The sequence below is a fragment of the Elephas maximus genome, chromosome 14 (assembly GCF_024166365.1).
Source record: "Elephas maximus indicus isolate mEleMax1 chromosome 14, mEleMax1 primary haplotype, whole genome shotgun sequence".
NCBI lineage: Eukaryota > Metazoa > Chordata > Mammalia > Proboscidea > Elephantidae > Elephas > Elephas maximus.
In genome coordinates, this window is record NC_064832.1 from 38,971,086 (window position 1) to 38,990,184 (window position 19,099).

Sequence of the window (19,099 nt, forward strand, 5' to 3'; positions counted from 1 at the left end):
GTCAGCATTGCTCTCTAAGATTAGTTGGTTTATGTTACCTTTCAGTACGTATAATCATTATCTTACGCATTTTATGTAATATTGATTAGCTCAATAAGAGCCTATTTATTTGCTGTATTTAGTTTTTAAAATTCCCTTAAATAGCTGCTTTATAAATGTCACAAAATTTTGTATCATTTTTTAAAATAGCTAACTTGGAAGAAACATAAAGTAATTTGATAATGAAAGGCAGCTACCACTATAGACACAGAACTTGAAGGTGCTTCAGCAGCAGTCCAGCAGTACGTTTAATCTCTAGGGAAAGACGAAAAGGGAACTAGAAAGAGAGCAGCAAAAAAAGGGTTTAATCTTTGCTTGAAATGCAAGTATTACAGTAGATTGTCATTTCTGAAGCGTTGAAATGGTGTAGTAAGTCTTTAATGCAGGGGAAAGAGGATACATAACTTTAGATGAAAAATATATTTAATAAGTTAAAAGAATAAATGAAAATTTCTATGCTCCACTTATCAAAGTGATCTAGATTTTGAACTTTGAGAAACAAAAACAAGTTACACATTGGTACCTTGTATTGCTACTGTACTGTATGCTCCTTAGAAGCAAGGATGACGAGACTACCGTCTCACATACTTTGGATATGTTATCAGAAGGGACCAGTCCCTGCAAAAGGACATCATGCCTGGTAAAGTAGAGGGCTGGCGAAAAAGAAGACCCTCAACAAGATGGATTGACACAGTAGCTGCAAAAATGGGCTCAAGCATAATAACGAATATGAGGATAGCGCAAGACTGAGCAGCATTTTGTTCTGTTGTACATCGGGTCGCTATGAGTTAGAACCGGCTTGACAGCACCTAACAACATCGTCCACCAAACCACATAGAAACAAACCAGTAACCACATTTTCTTGTGTACTTCACAACTATAGGTTCCTATTGAACACTGTCACTTATTTTAGGTATGACACGATTTTAATAAGTTGCTTTTTTCACAGTGTTATGCTTTGCCTCCAGTGTGGACCACCTACCATGTTGTGAACTTGTCTTCTGCTTCGGAACCTTTTCCTTTTTAAACTTTGGCACTATACGGAATACTGTGCTCCTGTTGTTTCTTTTGGTGCAGTCCATAGGAGGCTCCTGTTCAAATTGGGTAAGAAAATAACTTTTTGAGGATGTTAAGAGAAAACAACAAAAAAAAACCTCACTCTGATAATTGAGATAACATAGGGATAACCTATAAACACTAGAATGATGTTGTTAGGCGCTGTCAAGCTGACTCTGACTCACAGCTGTCCTACGTGACAGAGGAGAACTACCCGACAAGGTTTGCCTGGCTGTAATCTTCATGGAAGCGGATCGCCAGGTCTTTCTCCTGTGGGGTCACTGGGTGGGTTTGAACTACCAACCTTTTGCTTACCAGCCAAGCATTTAACCATTGCGCCGCCAGGGCTTCTTACTAAACATTATAGGATAGTGATAACTTTGTCAGAAAAAGTTCATGATTAATGTACTTCTGAAAACAAACCAATTCCTTTTTGCTCACCTAAATTCCATTTCTCACTTGTTCAAGAGCAGTGCATTTACAAGTAGCTTTCAAAATTTATTTTTTCCTAAATATCCTTTTCAAAAGACGAATTCAAATTCTATTGCCATAAAGTCTACATTTATAAGAAACAGGTTGAATTTTGACATACCTCATCCTCGTTCTGATGGAAGATGTAATAAAGCCAAGGAATCTCTGTTAATTTTTGTAGCTCTACCTCCACGGAGTGTAAAGCATCTGACACTCGCTCTTCGTGTGGAGATTCCAACTGCTATTTACCAGCAGATTGAAAAGCAAAACAAAACAAGACTCAGTTACCACCTTCAAAGAGACTAAATTGTTCCATGTTGACAGTGAACACCCTCACCTTTTATCAGGCCCGGTTTTTATAAAGAAACATAGAAAAAAAGAACACCGTCTCTTATATTGGCTTCATTTAAAAAAATCTGGATAGATTTGGTCTCATCTTTACTTCCCAAAGAAGATATAATCAGCTAATGTGATTTTAATAATATCACAGAGAAAGTATTTCTTTTGATGTTTTTTCCCTATGTAAATAAAGCTTTGCTTTCTTCTTTCTCTCTCTACCTTCTTCCATTTCTCTTTCCCTTCCCATCCATTCACCTACCCACCTGCTTTGCCTTCCTGGACTAGTGAGAAGTCTCATTATTCTACTTACTTATGCCAAAAAGCCTTCTGATTTCTATAGGTCACTACATGAACAAATAATCATGTTTTTTAAATCTGTCAAAAAGTTGACACATAAAAAGAACTGTTTGGCATAAAAGTCTGGAGATTTAAAAGTGTGAGTTTAAGGGAAAAAATACATCAAACTCAGGAAACTTTTTGATGAAAAGCTTTTGTAAAAATTGTAGCAAAGCAAAAAGTTAAAAGTCTAATGCCATGGACTTTATTGTATCCCCCCAAAATAGGTGTCAACTCGATTAGGCCATGCTTCCCAGTATACTGTGGTTGTCCTCCATTTCGTGACTGTAATTTTATGTAAAAAGGATTAGGTGGGATTGTAACACCACCCTTACCCAGGTTAGATCTGTGATCCAATGTAAAGGGAGTTTCCCTGAGGTGTGGCCTGCACCACCTTTTATCTCTCAAGAGATAAACGGAAAGGGAAGCAAGCAAAGAGTTGGGGATCTCATGCCACCAAGAAACCAACACAAGGAGCAGAATGCATCCTTTGGACACAGGGTTCCCGCGCCTGAGAAGCTCCTCAACCTGGGGAAGACTGAAGACAAGGACCTCCCACACAGCTGACAGAGAGAGAAAGCCTTCCCGTGGAGCTGACACCCTGAATTTGGACTTGTAACCTACTGGACTGTGAGCAAATAAATTTTTCTTTGTTAAAGCCATTCCACTTGTGGTATTTCTGTTATAGCAGCATTAGATAACTAAGACAGCTTGTAATCTGGAGATGGGTCAAACGTATTAGTCAGAAAAGTGGATTTGGATACTTCAAAGAGAATTTAACTGACACTTGTTATCCACATTTACCCATTAAAAGCAGTTATTATGAATAAAGGTCAAATAAACACCGCTATGCTCAGAAATGCCAGGATTCCAGCTCTGACACTGTTCCGCATTAGCCACACAGACACGGGAAGGTCAATTAATTTCAGGAGCCTTAGTTACCTCTTCTATAAACAGTAGGATGTGACCAGATTATTTCTGAGGTCTCTTCCAGCTAATCAATACTTTTATAAATTGTTGTAAAATTATAGAATATGTCCATAGAAGTCACAGAATTTTAGAACTGAAAGTTCAGAGAGAATAGTACTGTTATGTACTATAGATATTATTTTTCTGTTTCCCTCTGTTATTCAAAGAACCTACAATTTCCCATCATTAATCAAAGTATGGAGAGTCTGCACACTGTTGTATAAAATATACCACTTTCCTTTTAGTCTAAGAGTGCATGTCTTATAAATCTGATAAACTGGTTATTACCTATTCATTCTAGAAATAAAGAGTAAATATTAGTTGCTCCGAAACATCATCAATCCTTTGTGACATCACTACTGTCACAGATTTTGGTAAAATTCATATTTTCAAACATGCATATTTGATAATGACATAAAAGAATTAAGAGTGGAGGGGGTCCTTCTAGATTAACATAATGAAATTGATAAATATTAACCTGATAGCACTCAATGGATACTGTAGGTGTCCAGAACAAAAATATGGAGTAAGTTATACTTCTAGCTCTTGTCAAGCAGAAGTTATCTTAAATATATTTCCAATAATCAAAAATAAAATACCCTTGATCCAAAAACTGGGACCAAGGCCAGAGCTCATTGGAGTTCCTACGGGACTTATTTTAGAAGAATGGTAAGAAGATTCTGGTTAACACCACTGGTGTCAAGAATAGCCAAGAAGATGTCCCCACTGGTTTTATCAAAAAAGATAACCCCGAACATTTTGATCAAACATTCTGTTCCAGAATCCTGATAAAAAGGGAGCAAATGCAATACAGAATTTCAAATTATCATGGAATCCAGACTTTCCGGAGCCAGAGAGACTGGACAAGCCCTGACACTACTGCCCTGAGTTAACCTTTAAACCTCAAACCAAAAATATTCCTTGAAGTCTTCTTAAAATCAAACAATACTTTAGTTTAACTAGTAAAGAATATCTGCCTTGACTTTGTGCTATTTTAAGAACTAGCTATATGCTATCAAACTGACAACAGCAATTTGAAAGATTAGGCAGGAAATTTAGGGGGCAATGAATTTATGCTAACGGGAGAGGAAGAGCTTAGAATGGTTGCACAACGTGAAGAATGTCATCAATGTCACTGAAGTGTATGTGTAGAAATTGTTGAATTAGTGTATGTTCTGCTGTGTACATTCTCAACAGCAGAAATAAAATAAATTTATTAAAAAAAAAAAGAGATAACCAGGCTTTCTTTCTGAAAGTTTTTCTTCACAGTCATTATAGAGGTGGTTGGCCTCTTGCCCCAGGAAAGCTGTGTTTTGGTCTCCACTGGGGGGCTGGGGCGGGGGGCGGTGGTAAGAGCAACTTTACTTTTCTCTTCTTAGAGCGAAAGATGCTCAGCGGGCAGCAATCTTCCAGGCCCCAATCAAACATAAATTCTAACCCCAATTACTATACCTCCCATTCTCCCACAGGGCCAGATATTAGGATTTTTAACATTGCTATTTAGGTGTCTATTTGCCCAAGTGAGGTATAAAATTACCATCAAGAGAAATGTTTCAAGATCATCACCTATCAATTAATCACAATTGTCACAAAAAAAAAATAGCTAATGTATTAGAGGCCCCGGTGGCTCCGTGGTTAAGAGTTTGTTAACAAAAAGGTCGGCAGTTCGAATCTACTAGCAGCTCCTTAGAAACCCTGTGGGGTAGTTCTACTCTGTCCTATAGGGTCGCTATGAGTCGGAATCAACTCGATGGCAACGAATTTGGGTTTGGTTTTTTTGACACAAAATGTTACAATAGTATGTGTGAGTAACCCACAACTGACCACTAGGTGGCATCAACTGCCAACGTGCAGAACATTTGAAAATGGTGAGGGAATAAAGAAAAGCTAACAAGGCAAACACTCCGGGCTGTCCAAACAGGACATCTATGGGTTTCTTCTAGCACTTACACCTGAGGTCCATGGACTGTGGTAGATTTAGACTGAGCCTAAAGTTGATTTCCATGACCAATCTGAGTTAAACTAGGGAGGGATATGGCCAGTTTTGGGGACACTGCATCCAGAAGTACCCTTTTAAGCAAATCTGGGTGACCATACCAATTGTATTTCAAATGTTAATTCAGGGAACAAAATTTATGATTTCCTCTACTTTTCTCTAACACTTTATAAAGCTCGAAGTTGACTGAACAGAGCAGACTTGCACAGAACCCTGATAACATATATGAGAGGAAACCTCTACTTCTGTGGGCCTGAAACATAACTCCCGGGGTTATGATTTCTTGAAGGCAAGAGCTAGGAATAAAGACGCTCCCAGGATGAAGGTCAGAAGGCTGCTTCTGCACTGGAATCTGACGAACACGTGTTCCCTACCGGAGGTAAAGCTCATACATGTATTTCATCACTCTTACGCTATCAGCCATTTTCTTTCCTTACCAAAGGAACCCTGCCGACCAGTAGAGATTCCGTTTCATTATGCAGTGCCTTCACATTCATGGCTATCTCAGTGGCAATGTCCCTCGTAAGACTCTAGAAGAGAAGAAAATCACAGACAAATGGTTCTGTATTAAATTGTGACTCAGTCACCAGTAAACGCTTCCAATTTTCTTCTCACAATTTAAATTCACATCATGAATAATTTTTAAAAATCTATCAAAATTCTAGTATGCTTATAAAATTTCATATACATTTGCTAGTACGATATTTCTAACTATTATATCACAGGACCAACAGTATGCACTGACTATAGTAAATTCATTCAGGATCACACCTCCTACCTACAAATACGTGTATGCTGGTACCAACAAATATATCTTCCCGTGCAGAGGTTAAGTCAAAGAAAATCATGTCTTAAGAAGAGGCAGTATCTGATTTTAATTAGTTCTATCCACTGACCCTTGGCAGTTCCAACCAGATGGTTTTGTAGACTGTAATCTTGGGGACCAGCACTTATTCGTGTATTAATTTAAGTAACTTCAATAGAATGATTAAAGGAGTAAAATGCTTCTGTCACAGTTTTCTCTGTACAACAGCATTGTACCATGTATAATATTTCAAGAGAGTTTTATTCTGTCCACTATTAATTTCTACATTACAATTTTATAAAAGCATCAATTTCCAAGTGAGTATAAAAGAAGGTTAAGAGTGATGTCCATGCATAACTTCCAAAATGAACTGGCCTCTCCAATAAAATGCCCACTCTGCTACCTAGGTTTGTCCTACCCAGGGATGCGGGGGAGAAGGTATGAGAAGGAGCACGGAGGGATTGTAGTAGTTAAAAGAAGAATCAGAAGGAAGATGGCCATGCGACAAGTGATTGAAAGTTAAATAAAAAAGTAAAAGGACAGGGTTCAAGAGCGGGAATGGAAAGATGGCAGGTAAAGGGAAATATAGAAAAATCCGGCCACAATTTTATCTTAAGTTTCTGGCACAGACTTATGTGACTATATAACTTTCTTTCAAAGGCTGTGGTGTATTTTATAATATTAAAATATATGTGTAACACACCAAAAAGTCTGTAGAACAAGATTTGACCATTCTTTCCTCACCTCTGGGTACTTGGGGTTGGCTTTATTCAGTGCATGGGAGCACGCATTCACAGCGTGGGCCAGTTCTTGCTCCAAAAGACAGTGAATTGTGGCTGCATCACAAATCCTGAAAGGAGAAAAAAAAAGATGAGACGAATAAACAAAAAGCTTCTTTGAGCATTGTTGATTTTTTAAAGTAGACAAGTGCTAGCACGAAACACGTAAGTAATAGAGCAGTGAGGAACAATTTTTAAATGATTGCTCAATTATGAATGGCATGAGGCAGGCTGACAAATTTCCAACCCTGCTGTCACAAAGAATATTACATTGAAAATCTTTACAGAACAAGTTAGGCTTACAGTCAGAGGTAAACATACTGACGTGCTACTTGGAAGAACAAAACAGGGAAAAGCTCGAACTTGTGTAAGGCAGAAACCTGTCAGAGAAGTAAAACGCAAATATTTTCCACTAATAGAGAATAACAGCAAAGTGGTAAGACTGCACCTTGTCCAAGGTGGAAAACGTACAAGACCTGGAAAAACAAGGCAGTCCCATGGAGTTCCAGCTCTCGCAGGATTCACTGTCCTTCGTTTTGCAGTATCATCGAAAAGCAAGAGGGGTCACAAATTTAAACAGTAGAAACTTATCTTTTATTCACTGAAACTTTAGCCAGAAACATATACAAGAGATAAGGAAATGAACATATATGATAAGTGTTTTATATAAATTACCTAATACTCCCAACCTTAATTATCTCCACCCTATAGATGAAGACACTGTGTGCCGCTGAGTCAATTCTGGCTCATGGCGACCCCACGTGACGGAGATGATTGCCCCAGAGGGCTTCCTAGGCTGTATATCTTTATAGGAGCAGATCACCAAGTTTTTTTTCACCCTCGGAGGCTCTGGTGGGTTTGAACCACCGACCTTTTGGTTAGCAGCCAAGAGCTTAACCACTGAACCAGGATTTGAATCTATTTCTATCCAGCTCCAAAACTTGTTGAGCTATACTCCTCTGGAATCTAGAACCTCCAAGAATAGTCCTAGAAAGACAAAATACGAGACAGAACTAGGGCCAAAGAAGACCAAGGAGGGGAATTTCCACCAAATGCTAAAAATTTATGTAAGGTTTGCAGGTGAGGGAACTGGCAGGTCCGTTCAAACCTTTTTGGCTTCTGCATTTTCAAGGAGAATGGTCTTCAAACTGGAAAGAGCAGAACCAGAAGGGACAGAGGCTCCAGGTAGTTGAACAGAGAGTTAATGTTACTCTCATTTTCAGTGAAAGCAAAAGAGATAAATCAAGAGGTACTGTGTGCAACCACCACCACAAAGAAATGATACACTTTCCTCAGAGAATATCTGCTAGCATTTTACAGAGAACGGCTATTACACTGGGAACTCTTTGATCCGCAATTTTAACTAAACCAAAGTTATAGGTGAAATGGCCATTCCACTTACTACATGCCTGTAAGCACACTTTGGATGAATACAATGTATGTAAATATTTTAAGTTTTTAACGTGGGGAAAAAAAAAAAAAAAAAAGAGGTATTGTGTGGTAGGGTGAGCTAGGCAAGCTCACGTGGTATTTTAGAAAGTCTACAATCTGGACTCCAGACAACACAGGTGCCTGTGCTGGAGAGTGGGGACGGGATAAGATAAAAAGCAGCAATTACTGAGGCACATATCAACATTTCCAAGTCCATACTGCGTATCTTCCTAGGTATTTCAAACACAAATTTAAAGTCCAAAACAGGCCCATTACTTTCCCTCTTCAATTTGCTCCTCTTCCTAATCCTATGGCCCCACCAAAGGCACCATGACCCACCTCGCCATTCACTGGAAACCTCTGGATCACCCTTCTCCTAATTCTCACCCACATACCAATTTTAGATCCTAAGCTATCTTGGATCTCTCTTTTCCCTTTCACCTCCACTGCCTTAATCCATCATTTCTTATCAGGATATTCCGACAGTGCCATAAGTGTTCATACCACCCCAGCTTTGTGTTCATGCTGCCCCAGCTTTGTGGTCTTCCAGACAATCCTCCACAATGCTAGCAGAACCAGCCCGACGAAGTGTCTTATTTATTACACAGGCCCCCACTTCACTTTCTTCAGTGGCTCTTCATTCTCTGTAGAAGAAAAGCCTCAACTTCTCAGCACACCATGGCAGTGTAGAGAACTGCTGTCAAGTTCACACCGACCCATGGCGGCCTTATGTACAACAGAATGAAATGCTGCCCAGTCCTGAATCATTCTCATGATGGCTGGCATGTCCATCGATACGACTATTGTGCCAAACAATCTCACTGAGGGTCTCCCTCACCCTGGTTGGTCCTGTACTTCACCAAACACGATGTCCTTCTCCAACAACTGATGCCTCCTGATGATGTACCCGAGGCAAGTGAGTGCTGTTCTGATCCATAAGATTCTGATTGGCTAATTTTTGGGAGATCATCAGGCCTTTCTTCCTAGTCTCTCTTAGTTTGGAAGCTCTGCTGAAACCTGTCTACCATGAGTGACCCTGGTGGTATGTGAAATACTGGTGGCTTCCAGGCCCTTTATAATCTGGCCCTTGCCCACTTTTTTGTCCACGTTTAGCATACTCTTGCACATACTGATCTAACATTTCAGTCACACCACATAACAGATTTCCTGAAAATGCCACATGCACACCCCCTCTGTACCTTTTCACAGGCTGGTTCCTATGTTTAGTTTCTCCTTCTCTTACTCTTCTCTCAAGACTTGGCTGAAAGGTGTTTTCCTCCAGGCAGCCCTCCTGCACTTCCTCTGGCCTACTGTACACATGCACAGTGCCCACAGTGTGCCCCCGGACAGCACTTAGGCCATGTTTCTCCCTCCTACTGCTCTGTGAGCAAACATGAGAGAGGGATCAAGACTTCCTCCTCTTGCTACCTCCAGTGCCTGACATGGTACTTGGCACAGAGAAGAGGTTCTGAAAATAGGCCATCTTTGGCAAAATCTAAAAAAAAAAGATGGGGAACCACTTTCTTTTTTTGATAAAGTTTTCTGGTTAGTTCACAGGATGATAACACAGGAAGTCTATACTTATTTCAAGAAAGTACATTTTGGTTTCAAGAAAGTGCTATAAACTGAACGACATAAAAGTGCACTGAATGAATAACCAGTATTCCTGTGGATAAGAAGCTGAGACGGACAACAATGCGGTTACACGCATCTGAGCTGACTAAACATTCATCTTTTTTACTTTGCTTCTAAGTCACCTGGTATCTTGCAATTACCGTACTTACTCTAATTCCAAGGCTTGGTCTCGGTCACTAGGGAATTTATACCTTTTCTAGCTCCAGCATCTAGTACGTTCTAGGTATCTAATTTTTTCCTACAATTTATTTTTGTTTTTGTTGAGATATACACAGCAGAATATACACCAATTCAACAATTTCTACATGTATAATTCAGTGACACTGATTACATTCTTCAAGTTTTGCAACCATTCTCACCCTCCTTTTCTGAGTTCCTCCTCCATTAACATAAATTCACTGCCCTATCTAATCTTTTGAGTTGCTGTGGTCAATTTGATTCCATATAGATAGATCTTATAAGACCTCAATGTTCAAGGCAGATATCTTTTGTTAGTTAAGCTAAACTACTGTTTGGTTTTGAGAAGACTCTAGGGGGTATTTTTGGCTTAAGGTTTAAAGATTGTATCAGCATAATAGTTTCGGGGGTTCATTCAACCTCCATGGTCCCAAAAAGGCTGGATTTCATTAAAATTTGAAATTCTTTTCTGCATTTTCCCCCTTTTGATCAGGATTCTTCTACAGAATCTTAGATCAAAACATTCAGCAATGGTAGCCAGGTACTATCCAGTTCTTTTGGTCTCAGAGCAAAGGGAGCAGTTGTTCACGGAAGTTATCAGCCTCACATTCCATTTCCTGCTTCTGTTTCTGATTCTTTCTTGTTTTGTTGCTCTAGGTAATTAGAGACCAGTTATTGTACTTTGGATGGCTGCCTGCAAGCTTTTAAGACCCTAGGCACTATGCAACAAACTAGGAGGTACAACAGAAGCACTAAACATGATATCAGGCCAATTAAGTAGAATGTCCCACGAAACCATAATTCTAAACCTCCAAACCAAGGATGTTATTGTTGTAACTATATCTTATCATACAGCTTTTGCCAACTCAACTTTTTACAGGTGTACAACTTACTGACAGCAATAGCATTAATTGGCTGGACAAACCTACCCTTAATTAATGTAATTCATCTAACGCTGTAAATCGAAACCCAGTACTCCATAATCAATAACCTTTCCGTTTGCCCCTCCCTCCCACTCTTGGTAAACACTGAGAAACTTTGGTCTATACATTTGCCTCTTCCTGTCGTTTTACATAAGTGAGGTCATATAGTATTTGTTCCTTCTTGACTGATGTATAGCACTCAGCATAATGTCTTCAAGCTCCGGTTCATACTGTTGCATTTATCAAGACTTTATTTATCTTACTGGCTGAGAAGTATGCCATGTACCGCATTTTGTTTATCCATTCATCTGGTGATGGGCATTTAGGCTGTTTCCACCTTTTGGCTATTGTGAATAGTGCTGCAATGAACCTTGGTGTATAAGTCTCTGTTTGAGTCTCTGCTTTCAAGTCTTTTGGGTATATACCTAGGAGTGGAATTTTTGGGTGATATGGTAGTTCTATTTTTAGTTTCTTGGGGAATCATCACATTGTTTTCCACAATGGCTATACCATTTTGCATTCCTACCAGCAATGAATAAGGGTTCCAATTTTCTCACATTCCTCACCAACATCTTTTTTTTTTAAATCTTAGCCATTCCAGTGGGAGTAAAATGGTATCTCATTGTGGTTTTGATTTTCATCTGTATGATGGCTAACGATGCTAAGCATTTTATCACGTATCTGGTAGTCATTTGAATGTCTTCTTTGGTGAAATGTCTATTCAAGGCCTTTGCCTAGTTTTTTTCAAAATAATATTTTATTGTGTTTTCAGTGAAAATCTACACAGCAAATTAGGTTCTCATTTGAAAATTTTTACACAAATTGTTCAGTGGCATTAGTTACATTTTTCACAGTGTGTCAACATTCTCTGTAATTGTGTTCCGGTTGTTCTGTTTCCAGTATTCTAGTTTTCCTGTTGCCTTCTCATCTTTGCTTTAGAGTAATTGTTGACCTTTTGGTCTCATATAGGTGGTTTTTTAATGGAGCACTGTACTCACAGATAATATCCTTTATTTTTTGTGTCAATCTGTTATTTCACTAAAAGGTGACTTCAGGGGATAGTTTCAGTTCAGGCTTTAGAGTGTATCTCAGTGCAACAGTTTCAGGAGTCCTCTAGTCTCAACTGGTCCAGTAAATTTTTTAAGAATTTGAGTTCTGTTCCACAGTTTTCTTCCGTTCTGTCAGGGTCCAACTATTGTGACTCTGATAAAAACAGTTGGTAGTGGTAGCCGAGAACCGTCTAATTCTTCCGGTCTCAGGGTAGATGAGGCCATGGCTTGTGTAGGCTATTGGCCTTGCAGACTAGTTTCTTCTCTGAGACTGGTTTCCTTCTTCCTCTTTTGCTCCTAATGAGTAGGGGCTGGTAGTTGTATCTTAGATGGCTGCTTGCAAGCTTTTAAGACTCCAGGCATAGCTTACCACACTGGGATGCAGAACATGAACTCTGTGATGTCAACCGACTGAGCTGTCCTACAAGACTAAGGTCCTAAGCCTTCAAACCCAGAAAACGATTCTTGCAAGGTATTTGGTTATATCTGAGCAGTATCTGTAACTGTGTCCTCTAAGATTATATATCATGCACACACCTATCTATACATACATGTACAGATGCTTCTATCTGTGCACACATAGGTAATCACCTATATACATATATGCCCATACACCTATATAGTCGTTTTTTGGTTATTGTTGGTATTGTTGCCAAATTATATGTCATATTCTGTAGCATAAACATCTTTTTCTCTTGTGTACTTCTTAGTGGCATCATTTACTTTGGTCAAGCTGTGTTCATTACACCCGCATTCTGTGCTACTTTTCCCATTACCAAAAATAACAAGTATCTAAGCTCTAGAGAGTGATTCTCCCTCCCCTCATCCCTGGTAACCATCAGTGAACACTGGTCTCTGCACATATATCTATTTTTGTCTTCTTATAAAATTGGGATGCTGAGCAAATAATCTGAGAAGCTGGAATATATGAAGAATGGGGTATCAGGATTGGTGCAAGACTCATTAACAACCTGCGTTATGCAGATGACAGAACCTTGCTTGCTGAAAGTGAAGAGAACTTGAAGCACTTACTAATGAAGATCAGAGACCACAGCCTTCAGTATGGTTTACACCTCAACATAAAGAAAACAAAAATCCTCACAACTGGAACCAATAAGCAACATCATGATAAACGGAGAAAAGGTTGAAGTTGTCATGGATTTCATTTTACTTGGGTCCACAATCAACAGCCATGGAAGCAGCAGTCAAGAAATCAAACGATGCATTGCATTGGGTAAATCTGCTGCAAAAGACCTCTTTAAAGTGCTAAAAAGCAAAGATGTCACCTTGAAGACTAAGGTACACTGGACCCAAGCCATGGTATTTTCAATCATATCATGTGTACGTGAAAGCTGGACGATGACTAAGGAAGACCGAAGATGAACTGACGCCTTTGAATTGTGGTACTGGCAAAGAATATTGAATATACCATGGACTGCCAAAAGAATGAATAAATCTGTCTTAGAAGAAGTGCAACTAGAAAGCTCCTTAGAAGCAGGGATGGCAAGACCACGTCTTATATACTTTAGACATGTTGTCCGGAGGGATCAGTCCCTGGAGAAGGTCATTATGCTTGGCAGAGTACAGGATCAGTGAAAAAGAGGAAGACCCTCAACGAGGTGGATTGACACGGTGGCTACAACAATGAGCTCAAGCGTAACAATGATTGTAAGGATGGCGCAGGACCGGGCAGTGTTTCGTTCTGTTGCGCATAGGGTTGCTGTGAGTCACAACCGACTCGATGGCACCTAAAAACATAAAAGTGGGATCATACAATATTTGTTCTTATGTGATTGACTTATTTCACTTAGCACTTTGTCCTCCAAAGTGGACAAAGTGGATGGTTGTGTAGTATTCAATTGTATGCACATACCACATTTAGCTTATCTATTCATCCACTGAATGGCACTTAGGCTGTTTCCATTTTTTTGCTATTGTGCATAATGCTGCAATGAACGGAGGTGTGCATATATCTGCTAGTGTCACTTCTAAGAGGTCTCTAGGGTATATACCTAGGAGTGGGATTGCTGGATCATAAGATGGTTCTATTTCCACTTTTCTGAGGAGGCACCATGTCTTTTGTACCATTTTACAGTCCCACCAGCAATGGATAATGGCTCTAACCCTCCCACATCCTCACTAACATTTGTTATCTTTTTATTAAATCAGTGCCATTTTAGCTGGGGTGAGATGGTATCTGATTGTCACAGTGGTTAAGAGCTATGGCTGTTAACTGAAAGGTCAGTAGTTTGAATCCACCAGGTGCTCCTTGGAAACCCTATAGGGCAGTTCTACTCTGTCCTATAGGGTCGCTATAGGTCGGAATCGACTCGATGGCAATGGGTTTAGGTTTAATGTCTAATGACCTTACCATCTTTTCATGTGTCTGTTGGCTGCTTGAATGTCCTCTTGGGTGAAATGTTCTTTTGTTATGAGTCTGTTTAAATTTTCTACCTTAGTTTGTGTTTTGGTAGGTGGTTTGCTTCTAGAAATTTGCCCATTTCCTGTAGGTTTTCAAATTGTTGGAGTACAATTTTTCATAGTATTCTGTTATGATCCTTTTAATTTCAGTTGGTTCTGTTGTAATGTTACCCAGCTCATTTCTTACTTGGGTTATTTGCATCTTCCCCTGTTTTTCTTTTGTCAGTTTGGCCAGTGGCTTGTTGATTTTATTAACCCTTTTGAAAAACCAGCTTTTAGTCTTGTTGATTCTTTCTATTGTTTTTCTGTCTCTTTTATTTCTGCTTTCATTTTTATTATTTCATTTCTTCTGGTGACTGTGGGCTTCTTTTGCTGCTCTTCTTCTAATTGTTCGAGTTGGAGGGTTAGTGTTTTGATTTTTGTCCTTTCTTCTTTTTTTATGTGTGTGTTCATTGCTACAATCTGACCTCTGAGTGCTGCTTTGGCTGTATCCCAAAGGTTTAGAAATTTCTTTTGATGAACAAAGTTTTTAATATTTATGAAGTCCCATTTATTAATTTTGTCTTTTGTTGTAATATCTAGTATATTCTAGGTGTCTAATAAATATTTAAAGAGAGAAGTAAGGAATGAGCGAGGGGGAGAGATGGTGAGCAGAAGGGAAGGGATAAGGAAGAATTAGTCCTTAGTACCACTGAGCTTTAGTCTCCTTTTCTTTTTCAAAAATTTTATCAGTGACCAGGTGAAGCTGTGGGAAGAACATAATAGCACTGTGCCCGCAAGACTAAATAATGCAGACATGATGTGCTAGTAAGCACTTTACTCTTGCATCTCATTTAATTCTCACAGCAACCAGTAAAGAAGCTCTTATCTCATTTAGTAGATAAGGAAACCAAGGGTCAGAGGAGTCAGAAAACTTGTCCATGGTCCCTCCTCTCTGAAATGTCCTCCTGGTCATAGTGACTTTTATCTGTTTTGCACTCAGAGAACTTGGGTTTTATCTCCTCCCTTTCTACCTTCCAAAATTAATTTATGTGTGGTTGACAATCTCTGTTATGTATCTACTGTAAACTGCTAAGATTAGGCTCTTGTTCTCCCCAACTGTCTGTGGGAGCAGGGAGAATGTTTATACTTCCTCCTAATCCCATAAAGATTTAACTAACAATTATAAGGCAACATATAAGGGGTCCTGGTGGCACAGTGGTTAAGGACTCGGTTGCTAACCGAAAGGTCGACTATTCAAACCCACCAGCCCCTTGCGAGAGAAAGATGTGGCAGTCTGCTTATGTAAAGATGTATAACCTTGAAAACCCTGTGGGGCAGTTCTACTTTGTCCTGTAAGGTTGCTATGAGTCAGAAGTGATTTGACAGCAATGGGGTAGGGATGGCACAATGGTTAAGTACTCGGCTGGTAACCAAGAGGCAGTGGTTAAAATCTACCTAGCAGCTTCATGAGAGAAAAGACCTGGTGATCAGCTCCTATAAAGATTACCTGTTGCTGTCAAGTTGATTCCAACTCATACTGACCCTGTAGGACAGAGTAGAACTGCCCCATAGGGTTCCCAAGGCTGCAAATTTTTATAGAAGCAGATTGCCACATCTTCCCCCCATGGAGCAGTTGGTGGGTTTGAACTGGTGACCTTCTGGTTAGCAGCCGAAGGCTTAACCACTTCACCACCAGGGCTCCTTCTGTAAAGATTACAGTCTAGAAAACCCTATGGGGCAGTTCTACTCTGTCACATAGGGTCACTATGAGTCGAAAATTGACTTGACGGTGCCTAACAACAACAATAAAGGCAACCTATAAGTGGGTAGTTGAGTGTAAAGACTGTGTATAAAATGGGGGAAATAAGTGAGACTGGAAGGGTACATCGGTCAAGCTCACCACTGCGTTTAGAAAGTCTAAGACACAGACTGCAGAGAACAGACGTGTGCATGTGCATGGTGGGGAGTGGGGACAGGATACGGCAAGAGCAGCCATTATTGAGGCACAAATGATGCAGCAGATGAAGAAGAGTAAAAAGATGTCTTTTAGACACTACAGGCAACTAAAACTATGCATTAAAGTTAAAAAAAAAAAAAAAAAAAAAGCTAAGGCCAGAGTTCTCATGGTATGAACGGCAGCTACCCCAGCATACCTAGTAATGAGCTCTTCCGCGGCCTGGGAGCACAGCTGCATCTGCGACACCTCTTCTGTTGCCAAATCGACAGCGTGGTGAATGTACAAGTGGGTCCGGATGACTGGTTTACCAGAGTCATACTTCTGCTTATCCTCCCAAGACTTCAGAGTACTTTCGAAAGCCTATTTTAAACCAATATTGCAACGACTTGTTAGCTTATAGCTCTGAGGGCCATAAAAATGAGTATTTAGATAATATATGAATGATTGCAAAAATACGATAGCTTTCTTTGTAATCTAACATCTTATAAAGTAAATTACAAATATAAAAAAGACATTTAAAGTTTTCTGACATATGGTAACATAATAAATGATGTAATCTGTGAGAATAATATATTACTGAAAAGTAAAAAAAAAACTTCAATTTATACTTCAATCTTTACTATCTTATTATGCTAGACAGGATGGATATTGGCAGTCTTATTTGTTAAAGGTGTGACGTAAATTACAAATTCTCTATGTGTGTGTGTGTTCATATTTCAAACCACAAACGACCTATACGTCAGATGTAAGAGACAACTTAAATCCTTTTCCTTGTTTTCTATTTTTTCATGATAACGTAAGATTTTTAAAACCAGCTTAGAATAAAATCTAGGAAAATACTTTTTGTTACATACTCTATCTCTTGTTAGCATCTGAGCTCGGTTTTTGTGCACAATTTTGATAATCCCTGGAGGCTGGACCCACGCTTCACCATCCACCTGAACAGGGAGTCCCTCATCACCAAATATAGTGATTTTTACTGCACGGCACTGAAATTAAAAAAAAAAAGTTATTCTAGGTTATAAATCATCCTGAAAAGTGACACCGAATCTGCATTCAAGCTTGATTTTAGTGCTCATGGCATTCTCTCAGTCTATCCTGTAGACAAGGCGGCCTGGGGTAGTGCAAATGGTTATGCTGAAAGATTAGCAGTGCGAACCTCCCCAGGTACACCTCGGGAGCCAGGCCTGGGTACCTGCTTCTGAAAGACCATGGCCTTGAAAACCCTGTGGAGCAGCTGTACTCTGTACACATGGGGTTGCCATGAGTCTGAATGGACTTGGCAGCAACTAACAACAAGAATTCTGTAGAATGTTATACTTCATCACTGTGATGACAAAATAACAACTGACATGGACAGAAAGTCAGTATTTTATAGATGAATCTAGAGTGTAGGAGTCATTTGGAATAACCCCCTCCCCTCCAACAGTCAAAGTAGTGCAAACAGATTTGATTACAGAAACATACCTGGGCTATTCGATGATGCTGTAGTTTAATGACCCTTGAAACTGCCATTTGCACACTATCAAAGATTGCAACGACTTCCAGTATCTTGTCATCAAATGAAGGTGCAGTAAACATCTGAAAGAAAAAACTGCATTACACTTCCACTGAAAACTTAAGACTCAAATGGCACATGAAACCATGTAACCTCTAAATACGTAAATAAACTTATGAAAATAGTAAACAGAAAAGTAAGAACATATTATTAGGAAAATAACAGGTACTTTTGTAAGCATGTTGTGCTAGTTTTTTTTATAGAATATGTAAAAAAAAATTGGCACAGTGGCTCTTATGAAAATACCTGGCAGGGGCAGGGCGCAGTTGACAAATGTAGAAGGCATGCGTTATTTGTGTAAAAATATGGTAATTATGTTCCTGAAAAAAATTATTCAATATAAAGCAGTATTCTAAATAAAACCTCCACTAAAAATATTGATAATTTCTTATCACTCTTCTTATCAGATTGCCAGAATTTGAATCCTGGCTCTGCTACTCACTAACTGTAAACTTCACCTTAGTTTCTTCAGTGGTCAACTGAGATAAAAATTGTGAGTATAAGGTAACGCATGTGAAGCTCCTAGAACACTGCTTGACTACCTAGCAGGTGTTCAGGAAACATTAGCTTTATTTATTTCATTGATTTCTTACCCACAAAATATTTGAGAAGTGACATGCTAACAAAAGATGTTGACTGCTAATGTAAGTTTTCACACTCCAATATGATTAGAATATACTCATATCACAAAAACTACAAATACTTTCAGTCTGTTTTATATTTTAATCCTGTCTGTGCATTTAAGAGCCCTGAGAAAATGGGTCAGTAAGAGCCATTATATCATAAGCCTCAAATCAAAGGGCCTGTCAAGCAATGTATGTGATTATTCAAACAAAGACTGTGACATTTCTCAGTTATATTGCTATATAAACTTTAAGAACTGTGCTCTCTCTTTTATTCTTTTTAAAACAATTACACTTGTTAGGCTGTCTCTTTTTTAAGTAAGGAAATTATAGAAGAAATAAAAAATTCCCCTAAATTGTACTCTTCAAATGAGCCCTCTTGACATTTGTAAAAACAAAAAGTAACACATAAGAAGTAACAACGAACATTCACACATTTTCTAAACATATATCTCTGTGTGTGTGTATATATATATATTTAGAAAACTGAAAGTACAGAAAAGCATTATGGTAGGCTGAATAATGTCCCCAGAATGTCCATGTCCCAGTCCCC

At 39.0% G+C, this 19,099-nt stretch overlaps 1 protein-coding gene across 5 annotated transcripts in view; it reads right to left on the reverse strand.

Moving 5' to 3' along the window:
• The window catches only part of DGKH (diacylglycerol kinase eta), a 232,603-nt gene that overhangs the window by 19,734 nt on the left and 193,770 nt on the right, over nt 1-19,099 (reverse strand). For all 5 annotated transcript variants that reach the window (XM_049853386.1, XM_049853382.1, XM_049853384.1 and 2 more), the window contains exons 23-29: nt 17,833-17,946; nt 17,220-17,354; nt 16,562-16,725; nt 6,756-6,861; nt 5,644-5,736; nt 1,688-1,807; nt 1,022-1,130 (exon numbers count right to left, since the gene is read on the reverse strand). In XM_049853386.1, coding sequence (XP_049709343.1) covers nt 1,022-1,130; nt 1,688-1,807; nt 5,644-5,736; nt 6,756-6,861; nt 16,562-16,725; nt 17,220-17,354; nt 17,833-17,946 — 841 coding nt within the window. The remainder of the gene's footprint in view (nt 1-1,021; nt 1,131-1,687; nt 1,808-5,643; nt 5,737-6,755; nt 6,862-16,561; nt 16,726-17,219; nt 17,355-17,832; nt 17,947-19,099) is intronic.